Genomic DNA, 15392 nt, shown 5'->3' on the forward strand with positions numbered 1-15392 from the left:
CAGACAGAGAGAGACATAGAGACAGAAAGTGAGAAATCACCCCCCAGGGGGGATGGTCACACCGCAGTCCCTTCTCCTCCATTCTCCTCTCGGGATCTTGGGCACGCACGCACACGCGCCCGGCGTGAGTTTTAAGCCACCGGGTCCGGGACACGAACCGCGGTCGACTACGTGGGAGTCCAGCGACACAGCCATTATGCTAACTGCTGGTTCCCAGAAGCACCATCTTGTTAAGAGATCAACTAAGTGTAGCCTTTCAGAAAGCTTTGAGACTACTGTAAATGTTAGAGAAAAGAGAGCTCTAATCTGGGTGAGGCGTGGGTGTGTCTGAGTCTATTGACCACTGGATCCCTGCTGTATAAGCTTCTACACTTTCCAAAATGTGATTTCATTTACATGCATTAATTATTTCTTCAGGTATGAAAAATAAGTCACTTGTGACAGGTGTCAGTATAAAATTAAAAGCATTTGGGGCCAGCAGGCAGTATAGGGTTAAGGCGCTGGATTTCCACATGGTCAGTAGTGGTTCAAGTCCCAGCCCTGGTGGCTTGAAACTCATGCCAGGCACATGTGCGCACATGCCCAAAATCCTGAGAGGAGAATGGAGGAGAAGGGATTGTGGTATGGTCATCCCCCTGGAGGGTGATTTCTTGCTTTCTGTGTTTCTGTTTCTGTCTCTGGCTAACTCATAAGCCCTATAGCAAAAATTTCTCAAAAAAAAAAAAAAAAAAGGAAAAGAAAAAGGAAAGGATTAAAAGTATTTGCTGAAAAAATAGAACTAAATTATTAAAACCTGTGTATATCTCACCTGAAACTGCACACTAATGGGTCAGAAGTAGAACCAGGAAAATAAAGTAGAAAACAGATGATGAGTATGTGATAGAGACTTGTTCACTTTGTGTTGTGATTTTTTTAGACGTGTCTGGGGTCATGAGCTGTGAGAGGAGTTTGATGTAAGTGTGGAAGCACTTTGGGTAAAATAAGCCCAAGCTGTATCGAGCACACTTGTCTACAATGATACTCTCCGGGGAAATTAGGGTACAAAGAACTTTCATTCTATTTTATTTTTTTGGAAATGTTTTAATTAATATTCAGGTTTCTAACTACATGATCATTGGTTTAGTGATTATCTTGAAAAGTGTAACACATCTTTCTGAAAGATGACAAAAGCTGTGGATATACTCAGTAGAGAAATGGATACTCACATATTTACAAGATTTTTGCATCCAGCGTTAAACACTGGACCCCTTGAAGCCTATCTATGCATCCCTGGTTAAGACCTATCCTATAAAGAGTTCCTAGCTATCTTCACAGCCAGGATTCTCCATTTGGTCATTTCCCCTCTTGTTTCCCAGCCAATTGTAATCTGGCTTATATCCCTATCATATTGCTAAAACTGTTCTTTCAAATATCATTAGCAGTTTTTAATGGTCATCAGACCCCCTTTGTTTTCTGCCCTAGTTTTGTTTTGTTTTTCAATGCATGATACAGCATGTGCATGCATGTATACATGAGAGGAACAGACACCTTCCACAAGGCTGGTCGTGCAGTTCCTTCCTCTAGTCCTCTGTCCTGCAGGGATTCTGGGCACATGGTCATACCCAGGCATCTTTTCAGGCTAGTCAGCCTGGGAAGGGGACTCGAACTATGGTATGAGGCTCTGTAGTCTGGTGCACTGCTGACTCTGCCACAGAGGCAGAGCCTGCCCCAATGGAGCATTCCTCCATGTCAGTTTCATATATAATCACTGCAAATTGCCTTACATAATTTCTGAAACAAGATAGAGATTGACAAATAATTATACTGTGTCACATTTCTCAAATCATATTTATGCCAGACTTTCTTCTAGACTCTGAGTTAAAATATGTACTGGTTACAATCCATACAAAGATGGCTTTCTTATAAGTACTCAAAAATGAACACATTGGCTTTCCCTTTTTTTTAGAGGGATATTTTTGCTATAGGGCGCATGTGCTCACAGGAGAGAGAAAGACAGAAAGCAAGAAATCACTCCCTATGGGAGATGACCATGCCACAATTCTTTCTCCTCCATTTTTCTCTTGGGATTTTGGGCACGTGCACACATGCACCCAGCATGAGTTTCAAGGTGCTGAGTCTGGGACTGGAACCATAGTCAGCCGTGTGGACGTCCAGTTACATAACCACTATACCATCTGCTGATCCAACATATTGAACTTCTGAGCTTATTATTTACTGCCTTCAAGACTGCCTTGCCTGTATTTCCTGTTGTAGTTAAGGCAGAAATCTTGTACCTTTGGTTCTCAAATTTAAAGGTTGAGATTGTGTATTCCCTCTTTTAATAAAGGCGGAGATCCCAGATCTTTGCCTTTGAGACCTTGTTCCTTAGTCTCTCATCTCTTCCCCTCTCTCTTCCATTGCTACTACCTGGATTGTAGTCTCAGCGTCTGTGTGAATTGCTACAGCAGCTTCCTAATTGATCTCACTGCCTCCAGCCTCATGACTATTGCAGTCCATATTAAAGGGGACTTTAAAATGTTCATGGAAAAGTGGATTTAAAGTACAAATTTTTGTTTTTAATCATAGGAAGAACATGTGTGCATGAGAGAGCCCACACCCTTGATAGGATTTTGTCACACCGCAATCCTTCTTCCCCAGTCCTTCAGCTCCTCAGGACCTGGGGATTTGTGCATGCTCTCAGCATGTTGCTGCACTCAGCATGTTGCTGTGGCTAACCTGGTGTCCAAACCACAGTCATTATATGACATCCAGCACTGCAGGGCACTAGTGTAACTACTACACCATAACAGCTGGGCTATAAGTTTATTTTAGTGCAAAAAAATTGAAATCTAGGAGCCAGCAGGTGGCCTGGTGGTTAAGGCACTGGACTCCCACATGGCCAACTGTGGTTAGAGTCCCAGATGTGTCAAACTTAAAAATCACTCTGGGGGACCAGCAGGTGGCATGGTGGCTAAGGCGCTGGACACTCCCGCATTACTGACCACAGTTCCAAGTCCCGCACCTAGTGGTTTTCTTTCTTTCTTTCTTTTTTTTTTTTTTTTTGGAGAGGTTTTTGCTATAGGGTGCATGTGCTCTCCAGAGAGACAGAGAGTAAGAAATCACCCCCCAGTGAGGATGGCCACGCTGCAATCCCTTCTCCTTCATTCTTCTCTCGGGATCTTGAGCACACACGCACACACGCCTGGCATGAATTCAAGCCACCAAGTCTGGGACTCAAACCGCGGTTGACTACATGGGAGTGTAGCGACATCGCCATTATGCCAGCTGCTGGTCCCCTGGTGGTTTGCTTTCTCACTTTCCCTCTCTCTCTCTCTCTGGTCAAATTAAAATAAGTGAATGAATAAATAAAAATAAGTAAATAATTCTTTTTTAAAAAATTACTCTGAGAGGGGCTGGCAGGTGGCATAGTGGTTAAAGGCACTGAACTCTCACATGGCTGACCACAGTCTAAGACCCAGCCCTGGCGACTTGCTTTCTCATTTTAACTCTCTCTCTTGCTCTGTCTGTCTCTGGTCAAATTTAAAATAATAATAATAATAATAATAAGTGAAGTACAATAAAATAATTCTTAAAAAAAAAAAAAAATCTTAGGCCCTTGTGCATATGTGCCCAAATCCCCAAGAGGGAAATGAAAGAGAAGGGATTGAGGGGTGGCCATCCCCCCTGGGGTGTGCTTTCTCATTTTTCCTCTCTCTGGCAAATATATACTCCCTATGGCAAAAACATTTTTAAAAGATTGAAAACTCTCTATAGTTTTTTCATAATACACATCTTGGGGGAACTTTTTAAAAGACCCCCTCATACCTGAGCTGTCAGGTTGATCTTTCTAAAATAGAAACTGATGTTATTCTTTTGCTTGGAACTCTCATGGCTCTCAGTTGTGTTCTTCAAACTCTGAGCTGCAGGCCCCTCAGAAAACAGTCCTCTTCACCAGAGCGTGCGTGAAGCCACAGTGCGTCAGGCTCACTTATCTGCAGTCATACTCTCTGGGGAGGATTAGCGGACAAAGAACTTCATTCTTTTTTATTTTTTAAAAATGTTTTAATTAATGTTCAGGTAGATATATAGATAGATACATCATAACATCTTCCTGGTGTGTCAGGTTTTTTGTTTTGTTTTGTTTTTAAGACTTTAAGGTATAAGATAAAGAAAATTGCCAGGAATAATTTGTGTAAAGGTTTGAGCAACACTGACTTCCAAAATAAAGTCCAGGGGCTGGCAGATAGCCTGGTGGTTAAGGCGCTAGGCTCCCAGATGGCCGACTGTGGTTCACATCCTAGACCTGGCAGCTTGCTTTCTCACTTTCCCTCCTTCTCTCCTCTGTCTCTCTCTGGTCAAATTAAAAAAATAATAAATTAAAAAATAACTTAAAAAATTCTTGCTTAAAAATGTTTAGAAAATAGGGACTAGCAGTTAGTGTAATGGCTATGTAGCTAGACTCCCATATAGTCGACCACGGTTCAAATCTTAGACCCGGCGGCTTAAACTCACGCCGGGCGCGTGTGCGTGCATGCCCAGATCCCAAGAGGAGAATGGAGGAGAAGGGATTGCGGCGTGGCCACCCCCCCCGGGGGGGTGATTTCTCGCTTTCTATCTCTCTGACTCTGTCTTTCTGGTGAGCGCACACGCCCTATAGCGAAAGCCTCTCAAAAAAAAAAAAAAAGTTTAGAAAATAAGTGAAGTCCAAACTATCTTAGCTTGCTTGGATCTTAGTAGATGCAGTGTGATCTGACTAAATGGTGCGTTCTCTGATCCATCTGTCGTGCAGTTTCAGATTTATTAGATGGGCAAAGTGAAGATAAACCCTTAGAGCAGAACGAGAAGTGGCGGGATAAGGCACCGTTGAGTACTGGTAAAGCAACAGACCCGAAATCCCGAAAACCTAGTCAAAGGAGTTCGAGAGCTGACCACGGCCAAGTGCCACCTCAGCTCTTCAGATGCTAGGTCACAGCAAAGTGGTATTGAAAATCAAGACATTATGCACCAAAAATCAAAAAATTAAGAAAACCATTTATTGAGTACCTACTCAAGGTCTTGCTTCTGTGCTGGGTTCTTTTAACATATAGAAACAATGGTTTTTGTTATTGTTTAACTTATTGCCATTCTAAAGATAAACAAAAGTAAAGACTTAGTGTATTTTTTTATGCCCCACTGGACATGCTAAGCAGCACTTAGTAAAAGTTTCTTGGTTAAGAGGACGAATATTTTTGGAGAACTTTAAACTTTATACATAGGACATTTTATAACAAATGGAATTAAATAAATAAATAAATAAATAAATACTTAAAAATACATATCTTATATATAATGATATGGTTGGGATTTACTTCCGAGCAGGGAGTAGAGGGATGAATTTTAAGGAAATAGCAATGATCAAATCAAAATAAATTAAAGAATGTGGAGATAGGCATATATATGCCACAGTGAGATGTAAAAAACGTACCTAACTTTTGAAGTAGTTTACAAAACTATGTAAATAAATGCTGTAAGACGTGAGAGTGATTGGAACCACTAAGAATTGCAGCCTCGGCCTGTGAGTAATTCTCGGTTATCTGTCTTTCTCTAGTTACTGCGACCAGCTGAAAGTCTCGGAGAGTACGCACGTGCTTCAGCCCTTCCTCCCCAGCATCCTGGATGGCTTAATTCACCTAGCAGCCCAGTTCAGCTCAGAGGTCCTCAACCTGGTGATGGAGACCTTGTGTATCGTTTGTACAGTTGACCCAGAATTCACAGCAAACATGGAAAGCAAAATCTGCCCGTTCACCATCGCCATTTTCCTAAAGTACAGTAATGGTATGCCATCCAGGAGGGTTATCACGGAGGGCACGATAGAAAAGGTGGAGCAGGTGATGTAGATGAGAACTCCCTACAGGGGAGAGTGGAGTTATGCTATAAATACAGCAGCATTGTGGAGTACCTACTCCTGTAATGCTTGCTCTCTACAAAGGACTGGGGGAAGAAAGTGAGTAAAAGGCTAACGAGCGAGAGGCATGACTCAGAACTTTGACAAGAGTCATAAATTCCACAACTAAATGAAAAGCCTCCTAAAAGAAGAGGCTTAGAACTATTAATCTAGAAAAGGAGACGCCGAAGAAAGATACATGTAAAGGTTCATGGACAGAGATGTTCATCGTATATGTTTTTTAAAATTATTTATTTAAATTTTATTTATTCCTTCATTTATTTTAATTTGACTAGAGAGAGACATGGGAGTGGGGGCTGGGAGAGTGAGAAAGGAAGCCTCCAGGTCCTGGACTTGAACCGAGGTTGGCCATGAGGGAGTGTCCAGGGCCTTAACCACCACGCCTCCTGCTAGTCCCCATCATATATGTTTTTAATTGTCAGAGGATCCATGTACTTGCCAGAGAGAGGGCAAGAGAAAAGACCCACCTATGGGATATGGTCATGCCACTTTCCTTTGACCTCCATTTCTCCATATTGTCAAAATCTGAACAGCATCAGTCATGTGGGATCCAGCTCCCGTAACCACTAGACTCTGGGCTGGTCCTCAGATTTTTTTTAAAAAAGAATTATTTTTAACTTTATTTATTATTATTATGTTCCAATTTGATCAGAGAGAGAGCGGGAAAGTGAGAAAGCAAGCACCAGGCCCAGGACTTGAACCATGGTCAGCCATGTTGGAGTCCAGCACCTTTAGCCACCACGCCACCTGCTAGCCCCAGATTTTTTTTTAAAGAATTATTTTGTTTAACTTTATTTATTTATTTATGTGTTTAAATTTGACCAAAAAGGGACAGAGTGAGAAAGAGAAAGCTAGGGAAAGTGGGAAAGCAAGCCACCACGTTCAGGATTCAAACCACAGTTGGCCACGTGGGAGTCCAGTGCCCTTAACTACCACGCCACCCGCTGGCCCCAAGGCCCCAGATTTTTTTTGAATAATATTAAAAAATGTAGAGATAATAAAGAGATTAGTTAATGTTATCCATAAAATGAAATACTATACAGCCATTAAAAATTAAACTTCAAATGAATTTTTAAAACCATGGGAAAGTACTTACATTATATAAGTGAAGAGACAGTTTTCAAAAAAATATCCATAGATTATGAATCAAGTTTTGTTTTTTGTTTTAGGAAAGGATGTATATATAGACATGTATGTAGAAAAAACTGCCAGGAAAAAAAATACATCAAGATGTTAAGGGTCGGGAACCAGCAGTTAGTGTAATATCTATGTCGCTGGACTCCCACATAGTCGACCGCGGTTCGCGTCCCGGACCCGGTGGCTTAGAACTCACACCGGGCACGTGAGGATCCCGAGAGGAGAATGGAGGAGAAAGGATTGCGGCGTGACCATCCCCCCTGGGGGGTGATTTCTCGCTTTCTGTCTCTCTGTCTCTCTCTGTCTGTCTGGCAAGCGCACGCGCCCTATAGCGAAAATCTCTCCAAAAAAAAATAGATGTTAAGGGTGGTCATTTCTAGGTGGTATAATCACAAGTGTTGCTTTCCTTTATTTTCTGCATTGTAAGTGTTTTAGTAGTGAATGTATTTATTAATTATTACTAGAAAAATACTAAGATCTTTTAAGTTCATTTATTTCTTCCAAGAGGGCAGCATCTTCAGTGGAGTCCCTATATCCCAGTCTTCCCCTCCTCAGCCAGCCAGGATCAAGGCTTGTACAGGAGACCTCAGGGTGTGAGGGTGTGAGTCCAGGACCTCCCAGGACCTGTGAGTGGGACCCCTGCATTGCAGAGTGTTTCCAAATATCCCACTGCGCTGTGCAGCTCCTCGGGATATTTGTTTTTAAAAAGACAGCTCTAATGTTGAACCTTAAGAAGATATATAGGTGTAGGGATTGTTTATATAATATGCTACCAAACTAAGCGTTACTTGATTTGCTTAGTCCCTGAAAACTGGGTCTGGAGAACTTCCCACGTTGCTCTCTTAGATATATCTCTTTTTGTTTTTTCAACCATCGTATAGTACTCCATAAAATGGAGTATCAAAATTTATTTACCCATTCTGTTCATGTACAATAAAATCTGCTCCCAATTTTTTTCTATTATAAATGATGCCACACTTTTTTTTTTTGATGCCATAGTTTTAACATAGACTTCAGTGCACAGTGCATATGTTTTTGTTAGAGAATATTTTCATTAAAAATAGGTTGAACTAGGGACCAGGTGGTGTTGCAGTGCTAGCACAACTGAACTCACATGGGAAGGGTCCTGAGTTCATGTCCCAAGACCTCCAGAGCATGACAGGCCCCTGAATGCAGTCGTTTACGAGCTAGCTGAGACCGAGGGTATTTCGCAGTATGGAAACCCTATTAGGGACGCCCCCTGCCCCCACCACTCATGGAAGAGATCAACTTAGGTTGATTGATTGGTTGATTGATTGATGTTGACTAGAGTCCCATTTCTTTGTATGGCTCTGCTTTATGAAATTTTGACCTTTTGCCCCAGAAATGGCTTTAAAGTTCTTCATGTCTGTCATGGCTACCCTCCAAGAGATGCATGTGTAATTTCTCTTTGACACATGAGAACCTGGAGAAAGTCAGTGTTTTGTCACTTTTTGGAACTTTCATGTCTTCTTAATAGAGTATCAGTAGGACTTTATTTTTAAAGCATTTGGTTTCATAATCAACCCAGATTTCACAAAAATAAAGACCTCAAAGATTTATCTCAGAGAAAAGCCAAGTTTTGTTTTAGGTCTAGCTGCTAATGACGAACCTTAACGAAACCATGTGTGTTGTGCGTCTTGGAGATTTAGTCTCTCTCCTGTTCTTTCAGGTTATTCATGTGGCCCCACTAGTCCCAGGTATGTGATATGTCATCAATACAGGAGTTGTTAACTTAGGTTAGGGCAAACGAGGCAACAGTAAGCCAGAAGCAGATGCCGACGATTGGGTGGGGGTTTCTCTGTTGCCCTTTCTACCTAGATCCTGTCGTCGCCTCGCTGGCTCAGGACATCTTCAAGGAGCTGTCCCAGATTGAAGCTTGTCAGGGCCCAATGCAGATGAGGCTGATTCCCACCTTGGTCAGCATTATGCAGGCCCCAGCAGACAAGATCCCTGCAGGGCTCTGTGCAGTAAGTAGCCACAAAGCCTCTGTGTGTGTGTGTGTGTGTGTGTGTGTGTGTGTGTGTGCACGTGCATGCACACGCACACGCTCAGAGAGAAAGGGGTCTGCAGGTGCCACTCCTGTCCCAACTAGCTGATAAGAAACCAACAGAATTGAGAACTCATGGAGTAATTTCATTGGGCTACTCTGTCCAGAGGGCAGTGGGTGATTCTCTAAGGCTTTCAGAAAATGGCTCTTGTTGTTGAAGAGGTGCCATCAGTGAATGACTAGAATGCCACTGTTACACAGCACCGCCAGTAAGTCGCTGGCTGTCCAGTCCACTGCCGGTTACCACCCGTGCACATGGCAGATCAGGTAATGAGCTCCTGCGAGGAGGCTGGGAGTACTGCACCGTCTGCTCCTCTGCTTTCAGAAACTAGTTTCTCATTAATGAGCTTTCTCTGGTTGCTATGTCCACTCTTTAGCGATCTTTGCTGTTGGGCATCCCCACACCGGAGGCAATTCTGACTCTGTTCATTCCTTCAGACAGCCATCGATATCCTGACCACAGTAGTACGGAACACGAAGCCTCCTCTTTCCCAGCTCCTCATCTGCCAAGCTTTCCCTGCTGTGGCCCAGTGCACCCTGCACACAGACGACAATGCCACCATGCAGGTACTGAGACAGGCTGGCTGGGAGAGGGACGAGAGCCCTCCAGAACCAGGCTGATAGTAGACTGAGAAATCTGACCTGATTTTTTTTTTTTAATGTAAGTCTCAACCCTGTATTTACCCAGAAGAACCAGGCAGAATTCGGGCTGCAAAAAGCCAGGCATTCTGTGCTAGGGCTGTGTTGGAATCTGGAGGCGTGTTGAAGCTGGGCGTCCTGCCCATCTGTGTCTGGATATTGCCTGGGGGCCTTAGGGGGTTCTTTCCAGCTACTTTTTTCTATTAAAGTCATCCAAGTGATATGCCTCTGGAGAGGGGACAGATGGCTGAGTATTTTTCCTCTTTCTGTTTCTAGGGTGAGTTGGTAACTTGTGTAGGTCTTTATTAACTTCCCATGGATAGTGATTAGCTTGGAAATAGAGGATTGTGTAAGGGTTATCTTTATCCTCAAAAAGACCTGTAATTCTCCAAATTGTTGCTACATCTTAGATCTATTTGTCCTGTACCAGAGTTAAATCTTGATGGTTAATCTCAGTTTTTTCTTGACTACTCTCCCTTGTGATCAAAAATACTCATCTTTGAGATAGCTGATTAGGTACAGGGGACAGTAAATTCTTGGTGCCCATAGCGTGATCCCACCACAAACCCTGTAGACTCACAGGGTCTTCCGAGGCACAGATGTCTGAGACTAGCATTTGCCCATACCGACTGAGGGCCTCTGCATCTGTCCCCCATTGCTAATCTTGTTTATACCCCTGTCTCCTCAGAATGGTGGGGAGTGTCTGCGGGCCTATGTGTCAGTGACGCTGGAGCAGGTAGCCCAGTGGCATGATGAGCAGGGCCACAATGGGCTGTGGTACGTGATGCAAGTGGTGAGCCAGCTCCTGGACCCCCGTACCTCAGAGTTCACCGCAGCCTTTGTGGGCCGCCTTGTGTCCACCCTCATCTCCAAGGCCGGGCGGGAGCTGGGGGAGAACCTGGACCAGATTCTTCGTGCCATCCTCAGTAAGATGCAGCAAGCAGAGACACTCAGTGTCATGCAGGTAAGAGAACAGCAGGGCTGGGCCTTCTCCCCCCTGGATGGGAATGAGTGTGCTGGCCTGGAGGTGTTTACCCTTTGTCTTTACTATCCCGTAGAACAGTTGAGTAGAATTGGGTCTGGCTGGCCCAAATAAACAAAAGGGGACATCGTGTTTTTGTGACTGGTACCCTGAGTATAGACTCTTGGTTTTTGTGGGTTTTGTTTTGTTTTTCTTTCTTTAGAGAGATTTTTGCTATAGGATACATGTGCTCCCCAGACAGAGAAAAATAGAAAGTGAGAAATCACATCCTGGGGGGATGGGCATGCCACAGTCCCTTCCCTTCTGTTCTCCTTTTAGAATTTTGGGCACACACACACACGTACCTGATGTGAGTTTTAAGCCACCAGGTCCGGGACTCAAACTGTGGTTGACTGTGTGGGAGTCCAGTAACATAACCATTACACCATCTGCCGACCAGTCCGTTTGCTCTCCTCTGCTCTCAGGACGAGGCTTTCCTGAAGCACATGTTCTTCTGGTTTTCTCCTAGTCCCTGATCATGGTGTTTGCTCATCTGGTGCATACTCAGCTGGAACCTCTCTTGGAGTTCCTGTGTAGCCTCCCGGGACCTACTGGCAAACCGGCCCTGGAGTTTGTAATGGCTGAGTGGACTAGCCGACAGCACCTGTTCTATGGACAATATGAAGGCAAAGTCAGGTAGGCTCCATCTTTCTTCTCTGGGCATTTTGCCCAACTCGGATTTCTGCCTCCCCTGACTCCATTGATTTTTGTTTAAAATATCAAACTGGCCCTTGTGTTCTGCTATCCCTGTCTTTGTTGTTCACCTGTACAGTTGAGTAGCTGCCATCTTGAAATTCCTAAAAGATAGTCAGCACTGTTAGACTGTATGTTTTCTTCCACTGGCTAGAGCTCTTCTACCCCAGACTTTACCTACGGAGTTATTGCTAGTGGCTATAACTGTAAACCTTATAAACCCATGCTGTCCAGCCCTGGCTTTCTAACTTTCCATCCTAGACTCCCGTCCCACTGGACCTTGTCACCCCTTGCATCTTACAATGGGGATGGCCATTATGATGCTTGCTCGCCCTAGTTTGTTCAAGAGCAGATCTCACTAGAATGTCTCGTTTTCAGAGGGTTCCTATCTGGACGTAAGAGATTATGTCCCCCAATTAGTTTTGAACAGAATTTTCACTATCAGAGAGATCATTTTATGACATAATTGCTTATCCCCTTGGAGTGAACTCTGCATAGGTGGCCAGTTGACCTTTTTGGCTCTTTCTCGCCAGCTCTGTGGCACTGTGTAAACTGCTTCAGCATGGCATCAATGCAGATGACAAGCGGCTACAGGATATCCGCGTGAAGGGAGAGGAGATCTACAGCATGGACGAGGGCATCCGCACCCGCTCGAAGTCAGCCAAAAGTGAGTGCTGCTGGAACCCCTCCAGTCTACTCCCTGTGGGGCTGAGGATATGCAGGGTGGAGGGGAAGGATGTATAGTGATCTGGTTTTTTTTTTTTTTTTAAGAATTACTTAATTTTGTTTTTTATTTATTTTTTATTTGACCAGAGAGAGACAGAGTGAGAGAGACAGAGAGAGGGAAAGTGAGAAAGCAAGCTGCCAGGTTTGGGACTCAAACGACTATCAGCCATGTGGGAGTCCAGCGCCCTTAACCACCACACCACTTGCTGGCCCCAGTGATCTGTATTTTTAAAGCTTAATTGTTCCTGGGACCAGCAGGTGGCGTGGTGGTTAAGGATGCTGGACTCCCACATGGCCAACCATGGTTCAAGTCCCAAAACTGGCAGCTTGCTTTCTCCTTTCTTGCTTTCCCTCTCTTTCTCATTCTCACTCTTGCTCTGTCCAAATTAAAATAAATAAATAAGTAAATAAAGTTAAATAAAATAATTCTTAAAAAAAAAAAAAAGCTTAGTTGTTTCTTCTGGGTTTGATAAAGAAGCAACAGAGAGCCAGCCAGTGGCATGGTGGTTAAGGCAGTTGGATCCCACATGGCAAACTACACGGTTTGAATCTCAGACTCAATGGCTTGAAAAAACACATCTGACACATGGGTGTGCGTGTCACAAATCCCAAGAGGAGAATGGAGGAGAAGGATCAAAGTGTGGCCATTCCTCCCTAGGGCATGCTTTCTCACTTTCCCTCTCCCTCTCTCTGTCTCTTTCTCACTCTGGTAAGTGCATGCACTCTGCAGCAAAATTAAGCAGGGGGAGAAAGGGCAGCAGAAAACTGTAAGTAAGTAATGGATCAGAATATATGGTTCCTTCCCCATGTTGAAAACTGACACAGAGACACAGAGAGTTCATTTTTAGGCACCAAGGATCCCAGCTTCCATCTTCATCCTGGGACATTGACATACACACAAAACATGTGTTCATTAGTGTGCTGCCTTTAGCCCCATGGCTCCAGCGATCCAGAGGTAGCGAATGCAGAGCTGCTATCTTTCTTTAATTGTCAAGAGGGTACATCTGCTCGCAGGAGAGACCCAGGGCAGAGAAAGCTCCTCCTAGTAAGAGTGGAATTTTGTGGTTACACCACAATGCCTTCTCCATTTCTCCACCCTGTTGGGATTTTGAGCATACACATGCATGCACCAGCATGTTCTCAAGCCACCTGCACCAGGATTCGAACTACATTCAGCCTTGTGGGATCTGGCTTCCTTACTTAACCACTAGACCACAGGGCCAGCCCAGGGCAGCTGTCTATGACTAGGTTTGTCATAGACAAACCTCTGCTAGTTCTCAAACTGCAAGTCCTGGGGACTAGAGTGCAGTTTTTTGGTTTCAGAGATGTGTTACTGACAAGAAACTACCTCCTTTAATTCCTCAACTTTCTTCTCTTTTCCAACTTGAACTGTGGAATGAAGTTACTTAACTTTAAATAGTTCTTTGGTGGCTGGATGTAGTCAGGGTTGGTGGGAAGCCCTAGGGATAAACTCTGGTGAATGCCACTGCTGAGAAGATGAGGACACTCCCAGTGAACCCAGTGACTGTCTTTTTCTTTCTTACCAGACCCGGAGCGCTGGACAAACATTCCTTTGCTGGTCAAGATCCTAAAACTGATCATCAACGAGCTCTCCAACGTTATGGAGGCCAACGCTGCTCGCCAGGCCACTCCTGCAGAATGGAGTCGAGGTGCCCCAGGGCTTTACTCCCAGGAGTCTTGTAACCTGGCACATCATGTTACAGAACTGTCAGATTATCAGTTTGGTGTATTGAGTCACTGATTTAAAAAAAGAAAAAACTTTATTGAATGGGGCCCGCTGGTGGCATGGTGGTTAAGGCAGCTAGATCCCACATGGCCAACTGAGCAGTTCAAGTCCCAAAACCTGCGGCCTGAAAAACATGCTGAGCACGTGTGTATGAATGCCCAAAACCCCCAGAGAATGGAGAAGAGATTGCTGCATGGCCATTCTACCCCATGCCACCCCATATCCCTAAGGGGGATCGTTTCTCCCTCTCCCTCTCTGTGCATCTCTCTGGTGAGCTCATACGCCCTATAGCAAACTTTAAAAATATAGATATATATATATTGAATTACCACGGTGTGGCTGGCATCATGCCAGTCATTTGGCGTGTAAAGCACTGCTTTTCAGGTCTACCTTATGCAGTCTCACGAAGGTTGGGGGGGCAGCCGGAAGGCATGTGGCCTTAGCCCATCATTGGTTTGGCTCTTCTCAAGAGCCTCTCAGCCTTTTATCTCCCATTGGAACACTCTGAGTTCCACTATTTAGATTACTGGGAGGATTGGCCTTTTCCTGGTTCTCTCCTACCGGGGACTCCAAGCTACATTGCAGACACCTTCAGGGCCCTTCATTTCTGGCCTATTTGTGTTTGGGAAGGAAAATGTATGAATGTGCTGTAGCCACTTTTCATCCCCAAGTAGATGACTCCAATGACATGTGGGAGGACCAGGAGGAGGAGGAAGAGGAAGAGGAGGACGGATTAGCCGGCCAACTTCTATCTGACATCCTTGCCACAAGTAAATACGGTAAGCAGTTTGAGGCGAGGGCAGCAAGGTGGATACCTTTCTTTACACTCTGATGGGTTCCCAAGAAAGAGGAGAGGCGGGCTCAGAAGGGATGTCTCCTGGGCTCTCGTGTGGTGGCACATCACCACTTAGGACCTGACCATGGGCCTCTGCTCTGACCTGTCCTGTGTTGGCTGTGTCTAACAGAGGAGGATTACTACGAGGATGATGAGGAAGATGACCCTGATGCCCTGAAGGATCCTCTCTATCAGATTGATCTGCAGGTGAGGATGTCCCAAGGCACAGAGACAGGAATATGGACTCAGATTCATTCACAGTTCGTCATGAGAGCCTCCAGGGAGAGCGCTCCTGCCCTGCTGTGTGGTCAAGGGCTTTGGGTGGACTGGGACTTCTCACTGCGGTGTTGTATACCAGTGTTGTAATCCAGCTTCGTGCATCTATGCTGTGAAGGTCCTTGGGATAAATTATGAGATAACAGCCTTGGGGGAAAAAACTGTTTCCTCATGGAATTTTGACCCTGGGTTGTACCTAAACTAGATGGAAAAATGTAGAAAACCATCCCTCAGGGAGTCGGCTCGTTAACAGCCAGCACTGCCCGCACCTCTGTGGCAGTTCGTACCCTGCTGCAGGTGGGTGGCCCTGGGAACCCTCCGTAATGC

The 15392-nt window shown here is 44.6% G+C and overlaps 1 protein-coding gene across 2 annotated transcripts in view; it reads left to right on the top strand.

Moving 5' to 3' along the window:
- The window catches only part of IPO9 (importin 9), a gene marked incomplete at its 5' end in the record, with an annotated part of 54402 nt that overhangs the window by 37621 nt on the left and 1389 nt on the right, over nt 1-15392 (top strand). The window contains 9 exon segments of one of the 2 annotated variants that reach the window (XM_014591904.2): nt 5567-5793; nt 8900-9048; nt 9567-9695; nt 10456-10731; nt 11258-11424; nt 12015-12148; nt 13755-13877; nt 14629-14733; nt 14920-15012. In XM_014591904.2, coding sequence (XP_014447390.1) covers nt 5567-5793; nt 8900-9048; nt 9567-9695; nt 10456-10731; nt 11258-11424; nt 12015-12148; nt 13755-13877; nt 14629-14733; nt 14920-15012 — 1403 coding nt within the window. 2 annotated transcript variants of the gene reach the window in all.

This window comes from Tupaia chinensis, unplaced genomic scaffold (genome assembly GCF_000334495.1).
Source record: "Tupaia chinensis unplaced genomic scaffold, TupChi_1.0 Scaffold000627_1, whole genome shotgun sequence".
In the NCBI taxonomy this organism is placed as follows: domain Eukaryota; kingdom Metazoa; phylum Chordata; class Mammalia; order Scandentia; family Tupaiidae; genus Tupaia; species Tupaia belangeri.